Source organism: Diuraphis noxia, unplaced genomic scaffold (assembly GCF_037042655.1).
Source record: "Diuraphis noxia isolate RWA-SAM2 unplaced genomic scaffold, SU_Dnox_SAM2 contig0002, whole genome shotgun sequence".
Classification (NCBI taxonomy): Eukaryota; Metazoa; Arthropoda; class Insecta; order Hemiptera; family Aphididae; genus Diuraphis; species Diuraphis noxia.
Genome location: NW_028301712.1, coordinates 55,664,381 through 55,692,365, shown reverse-complemented (window position 1 = coordinate 55,692,365; position 27,985 = coordinate 55,664,381). Strand labels below are relative to the sequence as shown.

The window sequence follows — 27,985 nt, the reverse complement described above, 5'->3', positions numbered from 1 at the left end:
ATATTGATCTATGATGATATGATCATTTATTATCTTACCTAATTAAATTATAGTGCCAAATTAATGTAGATAGTAGATTTGTATAAGTATGTATTTATCCATGGAACACGGAAATTAATCTTGTTTAGCGATTCGGGACACACTCTACTGTACAATTTAGTAATTTGAAGAGAAATAAAACATTACAATCACGCTGAAAAGATTACGGAGATGTAAGACAATGTTAAACAATTATTTTTAATTACTCAAATATTAGTCGTATGAATTTTGATTTACATGCATCAAAAATATTTTTTTAAGCATCATCTATTTGAAAATTATTATGTTAAACAAGGTGATTCAATAAAAAAAACTTCTATATCAAGAACACAGGATATTTTTTAAATGGTTAAAACAATCCAATAATATTTGGAAATATGAGCGAAATATCGATATATATATATATCCATATATTCAGTGAATTTAATTATTTTAAAAAATTAATAAATTATTAAATGAAAAATTGTGGCGTGCATGCGCTTTGTGTATTACGTTACAGTACATAATACAATACTTATATTATAAACGTTTGAAATCCATGTCATAGTACTGAGAGGGGTCTGTAATCTGTTTACATAGGTACTTGTGTAAAATGTGTTATTATTTATTTGTATTGAATATTACTATATATGTACGATGTTTGTGTGCGTAAGGTTTTAAATCGATTTATCTAGACAGCGTGTGCCTGCTATAATAATGTATTATCATAATAGGAATATCCTTCTCAGGAGAAGCGGTAAATATTTAATATTTCACGTGACGGAATTTCAGAAAATCGATTATTATTATTTTCACGTAAATGAATCGCGTGCGTAATAACAATACTTGCGCGTCTGCAGCGTTGCCGCCCGCCAGTGGTAAAACAAATCGTTTGGGTATAGTACCTATATAATATATATATATATATATAGGTAGTAGGTTGTAGGTTATAGGTTGTATGTAGGTACCCAGCTCACATCGATTAAACTCGCGTTTTAAAGATGATTAAATTTGTTAAACTTCAACGATATATAACATAAAATGTATATGTACTACATTAATTAATGTAGTTGTTTTGAATGTTTATATGTATTTAATATTTATCATAACATTTTAAATTTATATACTGTTATTTATTTTTTATGAGTATTAATAATAGTATAACTGTATAATTATTGGTAATATAAAATAATAAAACAAACAGCAGTGTATTCGTGTGAAAATACTTTATTTATAGAAATTCCCACGGTGTATCAAATATAAAATACTTCAGTTTTAAAACAATAACATAAATACATAATTATTACGCTCGCACTGTTCGCAGAAAATACATTGTAAGTTTATATCGTATTTGATAGTTGTCAAGTAAATGAAATATTAACTATTAGATTACAGTCGCATATTTTATCTACGAGTATATATCTAGTCTATCTGTATACGTCTACTATAATATGTCATTATGTCTAATATACCTAGTTAGCGGACTCAACTTGTGTGTTTTTTTTTTTTTTTAAACAAGTAGTTTTTAAGATAAAACGAATAAGGGGAAAAATAAAGTTGACTTACCTAGGTCCTTAACTTGACGTACAATTTGTAAACGAGACACGGTGTAGGTATATAATATGTAATGCATAATATATTATTACACGAAAGTGCTAAGATAGTGATGGATTTTAATTTTAATTTCTAAATTGTTTATTATGTAGCTCACTATAAGTAGAAAATGTGTTTCATGTACGGTACCGTTTAATTGAACATAATTTTATTTTTCACTTTTTCGTTTATTTTTCGTGAATTTAATAATTTTCTCTTGTTTTTTACTAATTTTTTAGTTCAAATATTTTTTTTTGAGAGCGTCCGTCATACAACCGTTTATCGCATCAAAATCCTAACCACATTTACAATAATGTATTGTATAATATGCGTACAAACGAGATCGTTTCGTTTTTTATAATATCATGATACCGTGAAAGAACTGCCGCACGCAGACGACGTGTCGAGTGCCGCGGAGGGTAAGGATAAAGGGAGGGCGAGACCTGCAGGACCGGGTCATCGTGGGCGAAAAGTTGTCGTAGTCTGTGTGTAAACAATACAGTATATATACACTATTAAATATTAATACAGTGAAGGCAGTTATTACGGCACACAGTCGCGGTCGAGTATAATAATTTATATTCGCGTATTTATTTTACGCCCAGTGCAAGTATATTATAGTGTAAGCGGTGGTTCGAAGAGGTATTCCGTATGCGTAATATAAGTACGACGACGACGACGATGACGACGACCACGGTGCAGATGTCCAGCGACCCGTATATTATATACCATGCGGAGGACGAGACGGCGTTGTAATTTTTTTTGTTTTTCCTTTTTAACGATATACACATAATATACGTGTATATATACGCCGCCTATGTATAAACATTAAACGTGTATACATAATATACGCGTCCGCGGGTATCCGGGACCCGTCGTTGACCTGCAGGAAATAGTAGTAATAATAATGAAAAGAAGTCGAAAAAAAAAAGAACGGTAACCACCGCATATACGCGCGAGGCATACTACATGTATAATATGTACATATATATACGATAATTTAGGAGGACCCGGCGCGAATAATTTATTAAGCGTGACGTCGAGTGGACATTATGTACAGCTTTTCTCTTTCTTGTCGCTGCGTCCCATGCACGTATTATTATGCGCGTGTGTGTGCCGCCCGCTCTCGACCCCACGGTATATAATAATATATATATATACTATTCGCGTATGTAATTGTATAATTTCAGATATATATTATATATTATATACGTGGCGGGCCGGACACACATTGTGTGTTTCGAGCGCGCAAGAAACGCGGTCGTAGTCCGCTAATAAGGTCCGGCCCGGTCCGGTGGTAGTCCCCTTCCCTCCCTATAAAGCCACCCCGAAAGTGTGCGTATTTACATAAAGACACGCGCACATACCTCCCGATTTAAATAACATTCCCGTATTTACACGGGACAACCGCGCAAATGTGTGTGTGCGTCTATGTGTACGGCGTACGTGTATATATGTGTACATATGATATTATATAATGCACTATATTATTCGGAGGATCTGTCGCCGCCGACGAAAAGGACGAATCCCTCACCCGCAACCACCCCCATCCCCACCGGAAAGGGTATATTAAAACGAGAATGACCGCTACCAAGAAACGTCTAACCCTTGCTTTCCGGGGCCACAGTTATGTGTGTGGTGTGTGTGTGTGTGTGTGTGTGTGTGAAACTGTGAGTGTGGATGTGTGCTGGCGCGCGAGTACCTACATAAATTATTCGCAATTTCCACGTTTTCTCAGCCACCGCCGCGCTGCACTCGACTTGCATACGTATAAATCAACCACGGTCGAGACCATTTTATAATTAAAAAAAAAAAAGATACTCGTCGAAGAAGTCGTCGGCCGAAGACGTGCTACCAAGTCGTAATGCGCAAATTTTCCTAAAACCGTGAATAACTGCGTAGAATTGCCAAGACCATTCGGAACGCGTTTCATAACATTCAATTTTAAACAACATCGAAGGCGCGAGAATCGCTAACGACGCGCAATCACATCTATATATCAATATAGTAATCATAGCATAGCAACTCTTTTATTGAAATCTCGTACCTCATCAAATATTTCTGCAAAATTTAATTATAATTATGACGCTTATATTAGCTTATAAAGATAAATAAATATTGAAGAGAAACTTATAGGTATGTTATCATATTATACATTTTATCACAGTACCTATATATTTATTAATTTTTGGGTATGTCGTATGCACAATATTATATTATCCAAATGTAATTTTGGTTCGTAATAAAAATTCATCTTACTACAGCTGTAATATGTATATATAGTTATATACACAAGCGTAGGTACACATGTGAATCCGTTTTATGTACATATAAACTTAGTATAAAGCTTACAAATTATATATAATGAAAATAATAATTACTACGCCAATTAAAATTAATATTATAATATTATTAATATTAATATTAGGTATTATATTATATTATATTATATTATACGTATTCAATATATCCACGGTGTGTATAATTTATAATTACCAAAAGTACCTACCAAAATTAAAACATAGTATAATGTTACCTACCTACCTAATACGTATAATTCTTATATATACAAATAGATTCAATTAGTTTAATGTGTTTAGAGACTTTTTAGTGTGGTGTAAAAACTATGATTTCAAATGAAATAAAATGCAATTATACTATTATCGTGTTTAAATATAATATGATAATAATATATGTGCATGTTATGGATACCATCACAATACGTGACTCATTATCTTCTGGAGAAATAATATATATATATATACGATATATGTATATGATACATAATATTAATATGCACCTTGGTATATAGGCACACAGTCAAACATTCTTGAAATCCAGTGATAATAACTATGAGTGTAACGAAGGAGAACGTATTTATATTATTATTATTTTTGTTATAAAACAGTATGTACAAGATATTACTATATAATTACAAAAAAAAATGTATATAGTTTTATAAGATTATAACTTACTGTTCGTCGTAATAATTCCATACCTAATTGACGAGAAATATTTGAGATCACATAAGGATATTATAATAATATATGTACCTACAAGGACAAAACTCCCATTAAAGTTTTGAATTATTCAAATAATAATAATATTATAATATATTGTATTATCATCGAATATCTGTATAACCTACGTATTACAGTATTAATATTAAACTTACTGTTTTCGGAAGAAAATATTTTTCGTACGTAAATAAGTCATACAAAATACGGTTCTTAGTGCATGTGTTTGTTTGGTGAGTTTATTATTCCGATGAATACCTATTTTACGAAAAAATATTTTAATTTCAAACTGCTTGAAAAAAAAAATCATTCTTTTAAAACCGTTGCGTTTCTCAGTTAAAACCTACCACCTTAAAGGGGAATGAGCTCCTTTGAATTACGAACGTAGGTTTTGTGCCACTTATTTTTATTTATTTTTTTAACCGGCTACACCCTTTAATAATTTGGCACGGATTTTATGATCTCTCGAAAAGAACTTACCCCTATCCGACCCCTATAAACCTTTTACAGCAAAAACGTCTCACCCATAAGTTGTCTTTTTCTCGGCATGCTTTTCAAACGACTCTTAGAAATTTCCGATTGTTGTACGGACGGAAAAAAAATTATTTTAAAAACGCTGATCGATTTTCTATTATATAATACAAATAGTCACCATGCGATAAATAATATACATAATGTACTTAGGTAATAATATAATATTAAAAATTGTAAAATTGTTTTGATCATAATATTTTCTTTATCATAAATTGTATCGGCAATAATAATAAATACAGCCAGTATAGGTACATTATTATTATGCAAAGTAATCCCAAAACTTGATGTCTTAATTCTATAATAATAGCGATACTGTGATATGCGAAAATTACTCAGAATATATTGTCAACTTTCGATTGAATCTTTATAGACTGAAAAATATTATTTTAATTAAATATTATAATTTACGTTTGTAATGTATATTTATACGATTCTGAGCGTTTTTATTATAACCTGTTATCCAGATCGTGAATTTTTTTTAATGTTTTGACAATGAAAAACTATTTATTTTATTTTTTATTTCTATAATGCCATCAACGTTTCGGAATCATTTCCAATCGTCGCGCCGTCTTCGTACCTGCCACTTGGTATATAATGATTAATAATTATTATTACCGTAGTCATATATATTTAGACATGCGGTCGGCCACGTAAAACTCGTAAGGATGAAGAGCGGAAGACAGATACAGGGACACAGAGAGGAAAAGAGATAGAAGCGTAGAGTGTGAGAAAGAAAGAGGGAGAGGGGATTTAATTATAACGAATTACGTTTTGTTCATATGATTTTGTATCCACCGAAGTCCTGAAAAATTATTTAATAGTACAGCTCGGAGACGGGCGGGTTGAACTAAAAATCAAACGATACGCCCACGAAATTTGTCTAAGTCACCTGACTGGATAGTCAAATGGAACGCCTACGGCAATTTGTCCCGATTGACGTGTTTCTTTCTTTCCCATTTTTTTTTTTTTTTTATTATTATTATTATTCTTGTTTTTGGTTTTTTTTTTCGGAGTTACCTTATTTTTTTCTTTATAATATGTGCAGTCGACGACGGGCGCCTACGTTTAAATATTATACGCGTGATGACTTCTCCGGTACCGACACCGAGTCGCCACGGTTAATAACAATAACCATACTATATTATTTAATATAACATGCGCTACAGGTACGACGGACAATTGTGTAATATTATTTATAAATTTATAATAATGAATTACAACAACACATTGCCTTGCACGCCAAATATTAAAATAATATGCATTTTCCCCTAAAATAATCTCTGACGGTTAACATTTTTCGTTCTCTCGTATTTATACGTACAACGAACGCACGACGTTTTATTAATTACGCCGGAAACGTATAATACGCGAGTACAACATAAAATATTACACAAATTTTTGTTTTTTCGCATATATGCATAAAATCCTCTACCGGAAATCCTGTGTAGAAAATCAATTATGTTACATTTAAGATTGCCGCTTTACATCATAATTCTATATACGTATATAAAATACACTATAAGCAATGTATACTAAATTATTATTACATAATGATATATATAGTATCGTCACATATTCGATGTATATACTGCGTGTGTGTAAATATAAAATAAATAGAAATTAAGTTCGGAAAACTGTTTTGACAACACCAACGCACGTGTACATACATGTATGTGTATTATTGCCCTTATTATTATATTTTAGTATAGGATGCAATAAAAATGTCAAAATGAATAATTATTAAACTTTTTATGCGATATCATACCACACGTTGAAACGCAATATTATAAGTCGTGTAAGAACAGCGAAGTGTATATATTTATGCCGATTTCGTTTAAATCGAGTAAGTTTCCATGCGTCTACTATTATATTATTATAGTTTACGTGAATATCTAAAAGTGTCAGATATTATATTATTATTATAATTATTATTATCATAGAATATATAATTAATATCTGAATCTAAAGCATAGTTTGATTAACAAACTACACATAAATAAAAAATATAATATTCAAAACACTTATCTCATCAAAACTCAGTCGAGTGTCATGTTGTTTTTTAGTTTTTTTCTCAATGTGAAAACCACTTTTAGGGGAGAGGGTTTTCACTAATATTATACTACTTTAATTAAATTATACTCAATATATTGGTTCTCATTAAAATCGGTTTCTTACTATTTAAATTTATTAATTTTAAGATCATACACAATATTTTGAAGTGAATAGCGAAAACCTAAATTTATTATTATTTCTAAGACAAATTTAATTATAGGCAACCATAAAACATCAAAAATATATTTCAATTTTATATACCATATGGCAATATAAAACAAAATGTTAAAATCATTGTTGGAAGTCATTAAAATGTGGTTGAGATCCAAAACTGAGTCTTATGGTGCTCAACTGGTTACTGTTGCGTATCGTTAAAATATTGTCCCAATAACAATATCATATGAATATAAGTATGTATGTATGTTGTGTACAAATATGATGAAAATTAAAATTATGGTTTTATTATCTTAAAACGTTTGAAATAAAAAGGATATTATATTGTTTTTTCCAGGAGTGCGTAAAACTTCGTGTTTATTCGATGAAAAACGTAAGTCAAAACAGTAAAAATATCATATTTATTTACGTAATATAAATAATTTATTAATATTTTAGATAGCATTAGTTGACCGTTATACAATATCGTAGAGAGGCGTATTATGCATTTATGCAATTTATAATATTATAAACGTGCGTACACCTGCCATGATAATATTATTATTACGACCGCGACGTTCGGAACGCGATGTATAGGATCTATAGCTACATAATATATTATGCTGTACTATATAAATCACTGACGATTATCATAATTGCTGTTTTCGTTTAAGCCATTATTTTTAATTGAGCAAATCGTCCGCTTATACGAGTATTCATACTATATTAAATTGTACAAAATATGTATGATGAATAATATATCGTACGACGCGCCTCTTATACGTGATCGTGATGAATCGAGTAAAAACGAAAAAAAACTATATTTTAAAATATATTCATACGTGACTAATATTTATCACGATGTTTATATATATATGCGTATATATATTAAATTCATGTATACCGTGTAGGTTAATTTTGCCAGGAGGTTTGCAGTGGTAGGTACATAATATATAATATATAGTATTGGTACCCATAGCTATACTGCAGTAGGACGTACAAGCTACAGTCGAATCTCATGAACTGCAGACGGCGGTCGGAGCGTGTACAAAGGTTAAAAATATAACCTATAAATACAAACATACATATAACACATACACTCAAACGCATATACATCGGTCGTAAAAAAAACGGTGGCGAGATAAACAATATTTTTACAGAAAAAAATCTCTACATATACACCATGCACCGCACACGATAATAATATATAATAATATTATAACAACAACAACAACGACGGCGGCGGCGGCGACGACAACGAGAACGATACGCGCGGTACACTTCCCTTATATTTTTTTCTCGTGGTATATAATAATACATATATACGCGACCCTTACTACCCCCAGTCCACACCGCCACACCACCCGTTGAGCTCAGTGGGGTCCTTCGTCGGCGACAGACACACCGCGAAAAAGAACGTTGCGGTTTATACACTATACGCCTTTGAGTATACATATATAAATACCAAGATAAGAGTCGGAGGTTGCAGCGGAGGAGCGAGTTTCCTTCCGATACATTTCATTCCGTTTTTGCGGCGGCCCCGGTCGAGATAAACGCGCGTAGCAAAAAACCGTCCCCGGCCGCCGTCGCGTCTTTTCCGCTAATAAACCAATGGCGCAATCAACGCGTTTCTACCCCTACTCCAGCCGCACTTACCAATAGTGGTAGGGGTGGTTGACTCGAGTTCGATCGATCTATATGTGTGTGTGTGTATTATATCATTGTGTCGTATTTGAGTAAATAAGAAATAGTTATTGTAAAAATATATTTTTCGAAGCGAGTAGTTGCAGGGTGTTTAAATGTTTTATGATTAATCCGCATTTGGTTATTTGGGAAATTAAACAGTATATTACAACAAATATATTATATTCATATAGGTGTACCCAAGGTATGATTTAGGTGGCCAGTGGGGGGACGTATGGTCGAATTGATCACATGCCTCTTAGTATCGTAGTACCTACTCTTCATATATAGCTTAGCCTCATTCTACAAAATGTGTATTTAATGCACAAATAGAAAAATAAATGTCATTAATATGAAAAATTAATAAATGATTAATGCATAATCAATTTATATTAATTGATAATAAACTTTGTAAATTGATGAAAATGCAATTCAGTTGTGGACAATGCATTTTAATTTATTAAGTGATATTAATTAAAAATATGAAAAAACTTTTGATTTTACAATGATATCTGTTATCACCTATAATAGGGCAGTAAATGGGCTTCGATTTTTACTTTAACAATCTTTTGTTTGTATTATTATTATTTTAAACTTAAACATCTTTTCTGGTAGGAAAGTAAATCCAGTTGGTGGCAGTTTAGAAGGTCAAAAGTAAAATTTTCCAGTTTTAAAGCATAGGGTTAAAAAAAAAATTATGGAAATATAGGAACTTTTATACAAAACCAGTTTTCGATAAAATGTATTTTGTTGGTGTAACTCAAAAACGAACGAGTAAATGCATGAATAGCGTAAATTCGAATACATATATTTGCTAATACATTTTCAATGATTTTTCATATGAAATTTTCCCTTATAATATGATGCAACTATCCCTCTATTTGAGTTATTTACCGATATTTAAAATTTAAAATACTTTTTTTCCGAATCAAATAGCTTAACAGTGTTTAATTTATAAGGTTCTTCATAAGTTAGGATATGATATCAGTCCAAAAACATCAAAAAATACATAAGCACAATTTTTTTTATAACCACATTTAAAGTTTAATTTTTGATAAAATTCATCAATATCATCAACATATTTTGCAGAATTAAAGGTAACATTATTATGGAAGGCTTCTCATAGGCTTTAATTTTTATAAAATTTCAACTCGCTCTAAATTTTAAACTAACGGGATCTGCTGAGCGTAAAATTTGCTATGTTATGCACTTGTAAGACGGAGACAACAGATGCGGGTGTAGTGTCCTTTTAAGACTTATAACTTATAATATTATCGAAACGATTTCGTTTGGTTTGTCAGAATATCCGTGCATTTAATTTTAAGCATATATTTTTTCCATCGCTATACAGTTTTTTTCGTTTTTTTTCGCGGTGCACGCGAGATGAACGGATTATTATTATACGACGCCGCTGCCTCCGTCCGTCGACGAGTCGTTACACGATAAAGGAGTAGTAGGAAGGGGTCGGTCGTTGTTTGCGGGTGAGGATGTGGGGTGGTGGCTCGTTTTGCATAAGCGCCGAGGGTGACGTACGCGGTGGTGGCGCGCGCGACAGCCGCTGCAGCGAACAAATTGAAAACCGCTTAGTGTTTTAATTTAAATAGCGAGCGCGACACGTTGCCGCCGCACACACTCAAAATGCCCACAAATACCGCCGCTCCATCATGTGTGCAGGCATGTATACGAATAAAATAACCACGAGAGCCTGGCGGAGAGGACGTCGAATAACCATCGTATACATATAATATTATTAATATATAATGCGTGTGCCAGCGTACATATTATTATAGTGTCCGGTCATCCGGCCGGAAACGCCGCGGTATGTGTGTGCGTGTGTGGACAAACATACACAATCAGTGTGATTTCCTCCACTCACCACCATCCATATGACATATATACGCATCAATTTTGGTCGGGGGATGGGGCAAGTTTTTTTTTCTCCCACTCGTCATTTTTTGTAATTTTTCCATTCATTTCCCCAAAATATTCGTTATTACGCGATATAATATTGTAAAATAATGCTATTATTAATAGATAGCTATAATATATACCTAAACAATAAACGATGATATTTTTTAAAAATATTTTTCATCATAAATCACCTAACGGCACCTGTACCTACATTGTATAATAACATGCAAGACTAAACCACGTTGTATTACGATTTTATGATTTAGCGTTATAATTACATATTATATTATAAAAATATTATGTAATTATATTGGGTACATTGTATATTTGACAATCAAACCTTTGTTTTGTTGTTGCTGTTGTTTTTTTTTTAAAATCATTTTTCAGATGATTCCTCGTCGCCAATAATATTGAAATACCATAAACAAACATTTATTTTTTTAATGTCATTCAGTTCGGACGCGTTACATTTTGGCTTTATTCTTCGTTGACGTAAATATTACAACAATAGGCTTAGTATGCTGAAAAAAGCGGTGTATTAGGATTAAATCAGTCACGTTAATCACACCTTCTATGACCAGAGAACAATAATTGTATTCTGCTCAACACATATATTATTAATTATTATCTTTTTATGACACATAGGCGTTGAAACATATCATGTCATTTTCAATTGCATCGCTTCACCTGCAATGTACCCTTCATATAACTTGCTGTTTTATCGACATATATTATTAAGTCTAAACCTCCAAGGATATAAGTGTAGAACGCTATAATATTATATATTATATTCAGCGAAACAAACATTATGAGGCTTTACCATGTGTGATGTTTTAAAAATATATGTATATTTTAATCTCGCATTTGTATACAAATGTGTATTTGATTTAAATCTCGTTTTTGTTCGAATATGCAGCTACTTTGAAAAAATATCAAAAAAACATTATTTCAGACTGTACTTAAAAACGATAAATTTTTTTTTAAAAATACGGTATTTACATTATTTACATTTTAAGGTTTTGAATTTCTTTTAGGAAAGAAAATAATTGTACCTAGCATTGGCTACCATAAACTTAATTTATAAGAGTTATTAATTTGTTTTCAGATGAGATAATGTCTTTTCAACTCTAAAAATGCATTGTTTTAATATAACATGTTTACTTCACTCTCGGACTTTTACACACAAAATTATTACAACATCATTAAACATAAAATCCTTAAGTACAATACAAAATGATTAGTAATTTAAAAAAAAGTAAATTTGTGAAAATACTTTTGAAATTAATGACATTGAATTCGTTTAGTATTTTAGTTTTTGATTTCAAAAGACCGAAAAAGAACACACATTAATATATATTATAATACGTACCATGGTAAGATGTAACAGAATTGAACAGAACTATTATTTGAACATTTCACTTGTTTATAACGATAATGGTAATACGAGTAAATAGGTATGATTTCAATGATACTTAAGATAGACCACTATAAATTATTTAAATTTCATATAACATTTGAATATGTATAGAAATTCAGGTACTTAGCCCGACCTAGGTAATGGTAGGTATCTATTATTTTTACTATCTTTATTTGATATAGATATTTTAAGTTCATTTAATGTTTTTAAAATGACTTCATATTATATTCACAATATCATTTTTTAAATTATAGAATGAATTTAAAGTATGAGAAAACAAAAAAAAATTTTTTGAGTGCCACCCTTATATATACTATACATAATATATCGTGGAGGTCTAAAACTACCTTTTTGCGGGTAGGTAGGTGGTTGGTTTTTTTTTACGAAACACGTTTTACACATCTGTCGGCATTGTTGAATAGATTTATATTTATACACATATATATACACAGATACAAATATGCGTTGCGTATATAATAACAATAATACCTACGCCGAATTTCGTGTAGACATAACATAATGTATAATATTACATTATTTTGTTATATAATATAATATATTTCGTTATACCTACCTACGTCGCATCGCATTTTTTGGCAAAAACCACTGTGTGCATCTGTACCTATAATAATATAATACGACGACCACAAAACAGATAGAGAGAGTGATGCGCGGAAATCAGCGGCATCATGCCCGGGCGCGTCTTGCTATACATAACATAATAAACTTAGATCTACTCAGATAAACGGTTTGAAAAACATAGTGTGACTATTATTACTTATAATGCCTTCTGGTCATCAAACAATGTGGATATCTAGATGGTATATTGTCACGACGACATAAAAATGGTAGTACAACCGCGATATAATATTTATCGATTACAAACATGCGCAGATTAACAATGTTGTTAATTATCATTTCTATATCACGTAAAAGTTCAAGTCTAACGAAAACCATAACATAATATACATTATACAATTAATATAAAAGTCAGTATATAATAATAAGTAATAACGATCATATGATTACATATTATATTATATTCCTAAATATTATTATAAGCTAACGATAGTATGTTCTACAATACTAATAACGAGGAAGGAGCTTTATTATGGTCTTTAATTTTTAAAAGATATTTTTTTGGTGGTATTCAATCGAAACATTCTTTAATACATAATAGATAAGTATAGGTAATGAAAGAAAAAAGTATTTTTTTACAGGATCAAACCGTTAAATGGGTATTGTTCTAATACAATGACGATACTATATTATTGATTACAAGGTACGCATTATAGGCACAGTGGCATAATATGTTCTTGAATTGTTTTTTATTTACCTCGTCAATACTGTATAAATCGTAAATACAATATTTATTTTATATAATACGACGGTTGACGTACAAACCTTTTAAAGTTTGCCTAAAGCTTGTCTCCTGTGGGACTACAAACCTTTGCGGTAGATTCAAAAGAGCTTCGGAGGAAAGTAAACCACAACAACCCTACGACGCTTGGACGTGGGGGGAGGGACATAAACACGCACAGAGGTGTCTGTTGAGAATGTTCCAATATAGTGTGCTGCAGTGTCGTTATTTTGGCACACGACGAGAGGGTCCTTATATAACTATGCGTATATATATAGGTACACCAGGGCCTTGTGAAAATATTTGGAATTTCGCGAGAGATCTTAACCCGTCTGCATGCACTACTCTCACAGTTATATTTATATCGCCCAGGAAGCTGACTGTAAATCCCCCCTCGCATAATTATAATAATATTATAATACATGGTTGATTGACACGAATTAAAGTTTATTCTTTAACATTATATTTTTTAAACACTGTAACCGATATTTTATAATATTTTATATATGTATTATAATCACGTACACTGCTGTATGGCATTTATATTATATAATATGTCAGGCACTATTTGCTTTTAAAGGTAAATGAAATCTAAATTGTAAATGTTAAAATAAGTAATTTTTGCTTCGAAAACTTCTAAAAACTTCTTTAATGTATTACCTACTAATTGCATGATTTTGAAATCAACAATAAAATTGTAATATTGGATTTTCACAAACGCCGCTGACTTCACTATAATAGGTTAGTTAAATATAGCTAAATATAAAACCTAACCATCTGAATGACGACAATCGTTACACCATATAAATACATCGTGTAATATTATGGTTTGTAGTTTTTAATGTATTATACTTTTTACTTGATTTAGTAAAGCTTGAAAGATGGTTAGAAAAAGCAGTTTTAAAAAAGATTTTATACAGTAGGTCATAATATATATGCGAGGTATTGCAATACTAAATATTATGATTTTTAAAAAACGTAATAATTTAACAAATCGATATTAGTATGGTACACAAACGGTTATAAATTACACGATTTTTCACTTGGTCGTATATTACCTTGATAATATAATTTAAATAATATAAATAAATAGATGAATACAACAAAAGAACGAAACAGTAAAAACACAAGGAAGTCGCTCGAATGGTGATTTTGGCTTGGCGTAACTTTATATGCGCAAAAATCACTTTTTATGTGCAGGAATAATTTGTTGTTGTTGTTTTTTTTTTGACCAATTAAAATACCGTAGTTTTAACCACCTCAGCGAAGAAAGAACGTCATATAACTGGAAATTCACATTTCCACCCTTATAATATAAGTAGGCATATATGTTATAAATAGGAATAAACATGCGATAATAAGAGACATACACACAAAGTGAGGTATATCATATACATATATGGTATCATCGGGTGTCGATTTTCTAGAGGAGGAGGGGGGAGTAAACTTTGACAATCCTCTCCTCGATCAAACACACCACTGCTCTGCGTAAATATAAATTACGCACGCACTCACAAGACAACCCTCGCCCGAAAGCCACGACTCTACACCGTACACGCGCTGCACCCCGCACGAATATATATTATAGACACACACACACACATACACACGAATACGCGCACACATTTACACACATACACAAGTATATCCACGCCGCGCGTCTTTATCGCTCCCCGCGACGATATGTATACTCGTGCGCGGATACTTGAGCGAAGTATGACGTCATATTAGCATATTTTAATAATAAGTTAGACGCAGCGTTTCGGCGGATGACGGACGAGAGGGTAGAGGAACGCGACCGAAGTGTGTGTTCGTGTGTGTTGCATAAATATACGTATATATATAACATACAGTATTATATAATCTATATGCACACGCGTATATTATATATAGATCACTGCTACGCGTGGTTAAGTTTCGTATATACGCAACATATTGCAGGTATATATATATATATATAGCCATACCTACAAGTTATACCTATAAGGTATAAAACAACAACATCGGGAAGAACGCGGTTATATGGTATTTCTGAACACTCAAGTCACGGACAAACACGTGTTATGCCGCGATTATGTGACGCTAAGTTTCCCGATGCTGCGCGAATCCTAATCTTATATGCTTACAAGTTACAGCGGCGATGGCAGGGCGATCGACTCTGGATTTTTTCTCGAAGTATAAAATCGGCAAAATTCTGCGGAAACGGTGAACCGACACCGTCGATTTTGCCTACTGCAGGGTTACTGCAACAGCAAGTCATTGCACATCGTCATAACGTGACGAGCGCTAACTGATAAAGTGATAATACATATTAATATACTATACTATATAGAGATGATGCGTTAAATCGTACGTGATGACATTTTGAGAGTATACTTTTTCGTCCGAAACTCGCGTAATAGCATCATATAAATATAATAAAGTATTTACCTATATGCACTGAAGTGATTAATACTGGTCTGCAGGTCTCCCCAAAAATGATGGCTTTAAATCTCCGAGTTTATAAATTAACTAAAAAGTAAAAATGTTTAGAATTTTTTTTTTTCGGGGACATGATTTCATAAGGAAATTAATATTAGAAAATACTCTTGGCCGGATTTACGAGATGATTTTGGATGCAAACATGTGATACGTCTACAGTAGGTTAGCACATCTAAACAGAGATTTGCCCAGGCGGGCGATTAAAAAATACGAGCGATTGAGCGCGCTATATAGAAAAGGGAAGGGGGTACGTGTAAATCTTAATATATAATTTTGTATGTATATGTCATTTATGTATTATCTTCTGGAAATTGGCGTTCAAGTGAATTTTTACTGCACAAGTGTAATATTAATGCAACACCAAGAAAATGCTGAAATGCATAGCTCGTTGGTTTTGGTTCGTAACGTACAGGTATAATACATGATATCCAATAGTCTAAGTAGACTAGGATGTATTTATTATTTTTATATTGTAGTGTCGAAAAATCTGTTTTGTGTAACTTCGAGACGTGGAACGCGTTATTCACACGACGACGGGTCCCCGCGTGAGACGAAAACGGAAAAATATAATTAAATGAACTACATCACACGCCCACACACCGCCGTCACACGGATTTCATGGCATAATATAATAATATGTATTTTGTTTGACGAGTGGATGTGCTGCGACAGGCAACTCGAGCTGCAGTGTTTTTGTCCCGTCGCCGCCGACTGTATAATAGTATACGCCGAGGGTCGGTGCTTGCGTGTATATATATTATTATATATACGGGGCCCGCGAGTTTGATTGACAGCTCTGCCGCTACTCCGGGGCAGGAAACGAACCAATGACGAGACGCGAATACTGATGAACGTAAGCGCCAAACGGTTGCCATGTTTTTCGGTCACGTCGACCATAATAATAATAATACATATATTATATCATGACATAATAATATTACTATAAATAATATAATGCACTAGGTGCTATATATATTATAATAATATACTGTGCGCTGTTTGCTAGACTCTGAGTAGTTTCATCGTTATTTGCTGTACACGGTTGTGTATATAATAATAATATGTTCGCCGCATCACAATACTATTATTATTATTTTGAAACGTCCATTCGGTCCTCCGTTCTTCCGGCTCCGTGAATCATGCTGCAGCTCGTATGTACACAATAATATATTATTGTTACGAATTTCGTATTATGATTCCGAACATAACAATATCACTAGCACGGTCATACATGAAGTCGATGAATTGGAATATTATATAATATTAGTTAAAATGATAGCAGACGTACACCTGAAGTCATGTTTTTCAACACAGTACCTAACCTAAACGGAGAATCGAATAATACTTAAAATTTAAGCTTTAGACATTAGGTATAGGTATAATTAAATCTTTAATATTGTTCACTATATGGTTAAAAAATTTCACAGGTAAATATACACTAAACTTGTCGATAATTTTATGTTATATGAATAAGTAATAACCATATACATTTAACACCAAACTACATTTAATTCTTCATCGTTGATAAAGTCGATCGATCGTCATCACACTATAATACCATATCAATATATCATATTGTATAATATACGCCGAATACAAAAGATACGAGGATAGCTGATAATAAATTATTATTATTAATATAACAAGTGGAACATAACGGTATGGATATACGTTATAATTTAGGGGGAAGAATCTGCAAAGCTACTCCATCGATAATCCATTTTATTAGTGGTTATTGAGACATATGAATGATCCAACTTAAACTTTTTGAGGCAATTGATTGGTAAAAATCAATGCGCGTAGAAGCGTATTTACGACGCACACTCGAGCATTTAAGATATCCGGTTCAATAATATCATTATCTACTCAAAAACATAATTGTTAAATTATCAATACCGATTTGTCATTTATAATAGCGCACTACCAACCGTCATGCTCAACATTTTCCTCCTTCACTAAGACACTAATACCTGCAGGTCTCCATACAATGAAATAGATATACGCATTAAAATCAAACTCGTATTTGACGTGTTTTTTGATATAAAACATAATTATAATGAGCGTGCAAAAGATACTGCTATTAATTGCTATATTCCAACTTCCAATCGATCAACAATAAACCATAAAATGGTGGCAGAAAGTGAGGATGATAACAGTAGATGCTTGATTATAAATATAAATATCTTAGTGTTAAAATAATGTGACATTTTAAACAGACAGAAATTTAAAAAAATATAAAATTACATAATATACTTCAAACTTCAAAGTAAAAAAATATAATGTTATACAAGACTCATCATAGTTTTATCTACGTCGATTAAAAATGTAGTTGGTCGGTACCTAAAAAACTGTCATAAGAAATCCACGTTTTTTAAAATATACAAGTATATATCTATAATGATGGTGCGAATAACTATAGTAAATTTAAGCTTTGTTGAACAGTTATATACTAAGTGAAATTCCTATACTTTCAACATTTGTTAATTCTATGGTTTTATAGTAACATATTATTTTATGCTGATGGGTAGGTTATTTTTAGTTTTAACACAAAAGAAAAAAAACACGGAACATTGTATTTAAAGCTCTGTAATTTATCTCTGTATTGTCTCTTTACCTATATTATATTAAATGTGCAGCACATAATATATTCGATTATATATTTAATCGGACGAGTAACTTATATAATAAAGAGCGTGTTTTCACGATTATACAAAACGACACTGCACAGTGTACACATACACAGAAACTCACACACACGCAAAAACATATTAGGTATGTATTTTTGCCACGGTTAATGACGTCTCATAAAATATACACATAACACACGATGTATACACCACATTACACATATTATTATTATAATATTATGTGTAAAATTACCTATAAAGCCGTTGACGGGGTGCATCCAGGCCGGAGTGTGTGTTACGCGGCATAACAAACTCGCGGTGATTTCGTTTGAATGAGAGAGATTATAATATTATTAACACTATAGTGTGGTAGAGCCTTTTGTCAACGTCGTCGTTGCCGGAATCCCTCTCTACTCATCCGCCGTATGCAATTTTATACTTACCTCGCATCCGTCCCCCATTGTATATACAACTACTTTATACGTCACTTTGCCGCCGAGTTTTCCCTCTGTAGCCCTCGTATATATTATACACACTCGCACTGCGGCACCTCACATCATATACCTAAATATTATATTATATAGTATTATGTCCATTGCCGATCCATAAACACGGAATGACAAGTTGCTCGCGAGCTTACGAATTTCCGAAGAAAAACCTGGGAATATCGTATATTATTATTATTACCCAGCTCACACGGTCTCGTATTATTATTACGACCTATATACCATGCGGGTGTATTTGCGAGCCCACCCCTAACGTGAATCGACCGATGCTGAGGCTCGTGACAAGCATAAACGGTATCTCATTGAAAACGTCAAAAGTTTACCGAAGTCTGTGTATTGGCTATGTGTATACGTATGCGGATATTTTGATAAATCACTCATCGTAAATATTATTATATGGATGAACTGCTTACTACTTCGTGCCAGTTATATTGTACTTGTATAATATAGTATTCTTACTGATCCATTTTAATCTAATTTCAAATATTTTTGATACACTCTGTATAATATGTTATGCGTTGAGTATTGACTTACGCCCTAGTCATTATCACTATATAATATGTACCATAGTGTGTGCGAATCGAGTAATGAATGAGTGAATATGGATATGGAAGTATCTCGATTTTCAGCATATCTCCTCTACCACCTCCTCAACAGAATAATCCACGGTACACAAAAATATAGTACGATTAATATAAACATTGGTTTGTATGACTGTATAATATTATATAATGAATGATTAAAATACGAACAGGAAAGAAAGTCATTTGTTTGTTCGGGTTATTTGTATATTTATATATATATATATATATTATGTAAGTATATGGGTTGGAGAATAGGTATATATACTGCAGTCATGTCAAACGCATAAATTCTTAAGGTTATGATGCGCGCGCGCCCATAGGGAAAACCAAAAGAAATATGCAAAACAAAAACTTAAAAAAAAAATAATAATAATAATAAGTAAGTAAAAACCGTACACAAGAGGGGGAATGAGCACAACGAAAAATCAATGTAATATCATTAATCAAAAATTCTTTTACCGGTCTGTAAAAAAAAAAAACACAACGCGTAAAAAGGGTCGGCGGGGTAAAAGGGGAGCGTTTCGTATGGAAAAAAACAAAAAAAGGAATAACGTAACTTTTCTTAACTTTATGTGGTGTCGGGGGTTGTCGGTGGACAGGAGGGAGGGTACGGGCGAGCGTGGAAAGGGGTGCGGGATGACTTTCGGATGTTTTATATTGGAAAAGCGAAAAGAAGAGAAAAAAAAATGTTTGTTCGCGAGACAGAAACAAAAATGCTCAACCACCCCCGACCCGCACTCACCACGGACGAACAACCACAATAACCGGGCCGTCGTAACCTCGTCGGCCGTACCTATATAGATATTATATATGTGTGTGTATACACCGGGCTACGTATTCATCGGGAGACTGACGGACGAAACCCGAAACGGAACCCCAACAAATGATGTCAGCAATAACCCCACTCGCGCTCAAGTAAAAGATATTCGTGCACTCGTATATACAACATATATACATAATAATAACAACAACAACAACAGTAATGTCATACACACACACACACATTATATATATATACATGTACGCAGTTTAAGTCGGAGCAGCGACGACGGCCCTCGCCCGCTTATTGTCATCCAGTCAAACTCTCGGTCGGGCGATATTAAATTTTACCTGGCGACACATGGCCGCGTATATAATAATATATATCATATCATATCATATCATATCGTATATATGAGATTTGACGATGACTGATGAACGACGGCCGCCCACCACCCTCCAGTCGATTTCTCGTCGCAGTCGACCGTTATATTATATAAACGAGTACGAGCGCTGCAGCAGCACACGCACTTTCCAGCTCTTCTCCTCATCGTCTCGACAACCCTCGTCCCGTCCGGAGATGTTTGCGTTCCTATATAATAATATAATATTTCGTTTGCAGCCCGCGCCTTCGATTCCACCACCGCCACGACCGTCTCTCTATATCTTATATTCTGTCATCTACCGTCGTCGTCTCGCAATACTCACTGCAGTGTAATACCGATGGCGGCGGTTGACGGGTAGATGAGAAAAGTGACTTCCGAAAATCAAATTCCGCCCTAGCAGACCGCATATACCTTGTTTATTCCTATGATGTATATGACATTCAGATGAAACACACACACGCGCACACGCATATACACTCCACACGCGTATACCTCTCTATCCCGGCGAACAGTGCAGGCGTCGTGTATGCGCGATTCGAATTCTCATTATTAAAATATCCCGCGGGTTCGATCTGTTTCTCGTCGCCCGCAAACGGTCGGGGTACCGCCACAAGTATTTCCGCTATTCGCTGAATGTTGATGATGTCTCCCGCGTGCACTTTACAAATCACTCGGAAAGATCCCGTTTCGGTTGTCGCCGGATTCGGTGAAAAATTGAACATTTTATCGAATAGCAATACCACGGTTTTACATTTACACCGAGTGTTTTTCTACAAATAAAAATATGTTATATCTGTATGATGGTGATATAGACTCCACTCTTTGCATCACAAACCTAATACGAAAATGAATGCAAAATATAAAAGTAATATTAAAAAATTACTTAGTGCATGTCTTTCATGAGCGATAACCTATATATATATATTAGTATGTCATAAACCTATCGCCGATTTATTTTTCCGGGACTATTTTGCAGTAAGTTTGTTTTCGGATTTTCGAAATAATCAATAACACCTTAGAGGTTATTATTTTATATATATATTTCTGATATTATCACTTAACGTCTTTCTCGATATCATTTCGTCACGAAATCGACGAAAACGCTGTGATGTACACATCTCGAAACGGAAATGACGTGTTTTAAAAACGTACTCTATAGCTGTCGGTGAGCTACGCTCTTTCTTTTAAAAAGAAAAACAAACACGTTTTACGAGCGCGTTGTTTGTTTGATGGAAACAAATGCGGTCGGCCTTCCCTCGTCCGTTTCGGATGCCTCGTCATCGGGTCAAAATTTATCTCTTACGCCGCCGCCGCAGCCGGTCATTAGGGACGCTCAGGCCAATATGTTTCTTTTTTTCTCGTCTCGTGTTTTCATATTCTTATAATATTAATAATGTCATTTGTCAGATGCGAAGGCGAAAAATATACTGCGCCGCCAATAGGGTGTCATATTATAATTAATAACTTCGAGGTTGACATGGATTTTTATTTTTCCATGACCCGTATTTCATATTCAGGCAATCGTTCATGTTTTTCGTTTCGTCTGTTTGTTTCAGAAAACGGTTTACCCAGGAGACTTCGGACCGCGTATACCAATACTCAACTCCTGGAACTCGAGAAGGAATTCCATTTCAGCAAGTATCTGTGTCGGCCCAGGAGAATAGAAATCGCCGCATCTCTGGACCTCACTGAGAGACAGGTATACAGAACATAATATAATATGTCACTGCATTAGTTACTAATCATAGTTATAAATTGTAATTATGTTGTCATAGTAGACTCGAAATAATATCTGAAAATAATTGACAAAAAAAAGGTGTGTTATGATTTAAATCAAATTATATAAGATATTTACCAACGATAATAATTATTACGATCAAAAAATGTCGAGGGATAATATTTTTATCTGGTAAATAATTATTATTCGGATTTCGTGTTGTATAATCGCAATAGAAAAAAACGTAGTTTCGGGTTGTGTTCATCAGAAAAAATTAAATGACATTAAATTACAGGTCTTGGCCAGTGTAGTGTGTTCGTATTGTAAAATCGTACCGGAACATATATAACTACTGTTGTTATTATGTTCTGCTCTTCAGAGTTATAAAAATCGGTTTCCCAGCGATTACTGCGTTTAATGTATAATGCAGTTGTATTTCAATGAACTCGGACCTTGAACAAGATGATAATAATATTTTCCAAAAAAAAAAAAAAAAATGACATGGTTTCGTACAGCAGTACATTATAAGAAGGCAGTTCTCAAGGGAAAACAATTCTGGTATGACTTCAGGCAGTTTTGAAATATTTACGCCATTAAGATACAATATTACGTTCATTGTCAGCGTTATTAAAACATTACACAAAAATCAAATATAATTTACTTTCCGAATGTTTCGAAAACATTTTATAATTTGTGTTACGAGTGGCTCGCCAATCGAAACACCGTAGTTCCTATAGAGTATAGGTAATATATTATATGTGTAGTACACTGAAGGTACCGAATAATCGCATTATATCATATTTCAATATTGGAAGAGTCAGAGATATTATACTAATCGATTAAAGTGCACAATAATAATTGCACGCGCGTGTTAGGTAGTGACTTGAACGGCTGTTTACTCATTCAACTCGCGGTCGATGCGGTCTGTCCAACATCGAAGAACACAGTCGTGTTTCTCTTATTTAACTGGAGCTGTATACAGTTATGGACGCATATTATATAGCCATAAAGGTACCGTTTAAATTGGGTAGACAACGTGGGTGGGGAAGAGAGAGATTGTACCTGATTGTTGTCGGACTTTTGACGTGGATTTGAAAACTAGAAACATTTCACGTTTTGAGTTATCCGACCGTGTCGCATGAACGTCAACGAAACACGCTGTTGTAAACGGCTCGTGTATGTCGTGCAAACGCAACGGAAATGGCCATATAGTGTTCGGGTGAAACGCTGCGGCCTCATAGCACTATAGCAGGCGTATAATATTATACTTTATACACTGTGTACCTGTCTGTGTAAATATATATTATATATATATATATATATGCGATTTGTGGTCCTATTAAATTGTAATTTGGACAGACACGAAACGGACAAAAAATAAAACGTGTCATGCTCCCATGGGCTGCACGGTGAGTAGATATCGTACGTGTGTTTATTGTATGTATATTATACCTATGCGTATTATATAGTGCCGCGCACGTTGATAACAACAATAGGAACAATATAATAATAATATGATGACAATAATATAATATGAATGTGTGTCTTTTCTATTCCGATTATCATAATATATTATAATATTATAGCTTGGAGGGGAAAAAATGAAAACGTGAGATTGTATTTGGTAAAATATACGTGTTTCAGGTCAAAGTATGGTTTCAAAACAGACGGATGAAGCACAAGCGGCAGACCATCAACAAACAGGGCGAGGACGGTGACGACAAAGACTCGCAGAGTTCGGGCACGACCACCGGCAAACACGGCAAGTCGTCAGGTGGCGGTGGCGACAAACAGATGGACGATAAGAAGAGTTGTCAGAACTGTGACTTGCCACCCGGAATAATGATGGAGCACGTAACCCGGAACAGCAGCGGGGCCGGAAGTAGTGCTGGCAGCGTCAGCTCGTTCGATACGAAAATGGAGGACGACTCGCGGTCCAACGAGGGCATAATGCACATGGCTGTCAAGAGAGAGCCGTCGAGCAAACCGGAACCGCCGCAGACAAATAAAAAATCGGTGGCTGCGATGTGCCCGAAAGACGCGATGAGGCTAATGCCGGATATATCTCCAGAAGTCGGTAAGTCATTGAAGGGAGGCGGCACGTCCGTAGGAAGTTTGACGCCATCCACGCCAGACACGCCGTCTACCGCTCTGTCCAGTCCTTTGGGAACCGCGACCGCCATGTATCAACAGCAGCAGCAGCAACAACAACAACAACAACAACAATTAGATCACTCAGTTTCTACACCACCAACCCCGTCGAATGGGGGACCGGTGGCCAAGTCGCCGTACTCGAGGGTCGCTGATGCTTATAGACAACAGCAGCAGCAACAGCAATACAACAAGCAAAACAATTTCGGCGGTACCGGCAAGGACTGCTATCTGTCACAATATCCGCCGACTACTCAAAGCCGCTGGTACATGTCACCGGAAACATCTTCACCCCCGTCTTCGTCTTCGTCTTACAAGTCCAAGTCCGGAGCGACTGTGGCCGTCCAGAGCCCCGGCAGGGTGCAGCAACAGACCGGTCTGGGTCACTGTCGTCAACAGTACTTGCAAGGTGCGGGTTACGGTCCACAACAACAATACTGTAACGGTTACAATAACAACGGTTATCAGACGGGCGGCGGAAGTGACTCGTACCAGCAGGCTGCAACCGTTCCCTCGGCTGTCGGTTACCACCACCGTCAGGCATACCAACAGCAACAGACTGGCGTCAGTGGTTACGGCGGCAGCACCACTGGTAGTGGTGGTGGAGGTAGTGGCGGTGACGATTACCATCATCACCATTTGAGTTACGCCGGAACGTACCAAGCTACCAGCCAAGGATACGCGACCAACGGCCATCATATGGGTGGCGGCGGAGTTCATCATCAGCAACAACATCACCAACAGCAACAAGACAACCACTCAGGTTCGCAGCTGTACAACATGGACTACCACCACCAACCACACCATCAACAGCAGCAGCAGCAACTCCAACAACAGCAACACCACCAATCGCAACATCATCAGCAGCAACAGCAACAGCAACTCAGGTACAACAAATCAGCCGCGGCGGCTGCCGTGCAGGTGTCAGCTGGTCAGTATTACGTGGACCCTGTGGCAGGTGGTGGTGGTGGCACCGGTACAGCCGTAGCTGCAGTACCGGAACTGGAGGCCGCGTTCGCTGACCAGTTCCACGCGCACGGCTCGTCTGTGGCCATGACACCACCGAACAGCGTCCGGGCGGCGGCAGCAGCCGATTCGTCCGGCGATCACTTCAACAGTTTTCATCACTTCTACAACGGCACAGGAGCAGTCACGTCGGCCGGCCCGGTGGTCGGCGAACCGCACTGTCAGCATCAGCAACCGTCGCTGCACCAGCAGCACCATCACCAGCCGAACGCAGTCACCGCGGCCGTCGTCGCTCCCGTCACCGGCAGCTCTGCAGCCGCGGCTGCAGCGGCAGCCACCGCCGCCGCAATGGCGCATCACCCGCAACCGCCGCCACACCACCATCATCACCACGGCGGCGGCGTGCACGACAACAGCAACAGTTCGTCCGATTTCAACTTTCTCAGTAACTTGGCCAACGAATTCGTACCCGAATACTATCAGCTCAGCTGAGATTCGCTTTACTTTTAACCACTCGTCGCTGTTGTAATGACCTACGCGTTTATAGTATGCCTGCCTACTCATCATCGGCTTCGGTTTTCGTATAAATTATAATCTTCGGGATAGTTTATACGGCCGATACGGATTTCTCCGATTCGTTATCGAATATTGATCGATATTTTACACTGCATGCACGTTTATACTTTGTTTGGTGTACATCAAATGTTGATTTGTTTTTTGTTTTTTTATCCCGATTGTGGCTATTTGGCCTTTCATCGACAGTCGAATGATTTCCATCTTTTTTTTTTTTTTTAAATTTAGCGTCCGATCAAAATAATCATAATCATCACAGGAATCGCTTGAAATCATCACGTATGATAATGTATCCGTCGTACAATTTTCTACCCGTAACTCGCATCTCACATCTGGCATAAATGGCGTTTAAAATCTATAAATCAACTTTTTAAAATGATTAAATTTATTGTTTGTTTTTAAACCAAAGTTCAATATCTTCCATCAATGTTTGGCGGTTTTCGAATTCAATAGATGTCCGCCGCGTATTTATTTTCGTTTCTGTACAAAGTTCGATCATGTCCAAGCTCATTAAAATATTATTGTTTTTATGTTAAGTATACTTTTTTATTCAACCGTTACGTTTCATTTGTATACCATATTATTTTAGACGAAAAACAAATAATATTGTCTTAGAAGATTTATTAATTATTTCTGTTGTTTTGTATACTATTATTATTTTTGCCGTTAATTTTCTAGATTAGAAAAAGTTCGTTGTAAAATAACAGCGATGTAGATGTTGCACTTGAAACCGTGTGTCGCATTGCATTGCAATTTTGTACATTACATACACATTATAGATGAAATATTATTGTAACTAAATAATATACCTAATAAATGTTTCTTTTTGGTCGTGTTAAATATTTCTTGTACATAAATAATTATTACTAAATTATATTATTATTATACATTATTAGAAATTGTTGTCTTATATAAAATTATTATTATTGTCGCGTTTTATTTTATGATATTATTACTATTATTATTATTATTATTATTATTATTATTATTTAGTTTCAATTGAATCGCTAAGAAATATGTTGAGAAGGGGAATAAATTAATGCCTAATGTTTAATGTTTATATTATATAGTAGAAAACACTTGTCTTATTGTAACGCCGTGTGGGACAAAAAACGAAAAGTTGTATAAAGGGTTCAAAAATAACGGACACGATTGCAATACATTTTTCATTTTTTTTTTTTTATTTATTATGTATTTAAATATATTGCTGCTATTATTATTACTACCTAACGATTGTAATAAATTGTAGTTAAAACTTATATTAAATTATACAAAAAAATAAAAATAATAATAATGAATATCTGACAAGTCTAATAATTGTATCGTATAATTCGTCATTATACTAGCTCGTTGTACATTAATATAATATTAAAATCGTTTTTTTTTTTATCAATTTACCAGGTGAATCGCATCATTTTTCTCACAACTCGGCGCGGAAACAACTAGAGTCGTTATATGTCCACTTGGTATCAGCACGACGCCGTGGTTTATAATAAT

At 34.6% G+C, this 27,985-nt stretch overlaps 1 protein-coding gene across 2 annotated transcripts in view; it reads left to right on the top strand.

Annotated features, from left to right (window-relative positions):
• The window catches only part of pb (homeobox proposcipedia), a 62,492-nt gene extending 34,824 nt beyond the window's left edge, over positions 1–27,668 (top strand). Inside the window, exons 2-4 of one of the 2 annotated variants that reach the window (XM_015515424.2) lie at positions 7,726–7,761; positions 22,638–22,780; positions 24,443–27,668. In XM_015515424.2, coding sequence (XP_015370910.2) covers positions 7,726–7,761; positions 22,638–22,780; positions 24,443–26,407 — 2,144 coding nt within the window. In that variant the 3' untranslated portion in view covers positions 26,408–27,668. The remainder of the gene's footprint in view (positions 1–7,725; positions 7,762–22,637; positions 22,781–24,442) is intronic. The other variant, XM_015515425.2, reaches the window with a different exon arrangement.
• Positions 27,669–27,985: the final 317 nt, after the last annotated feature.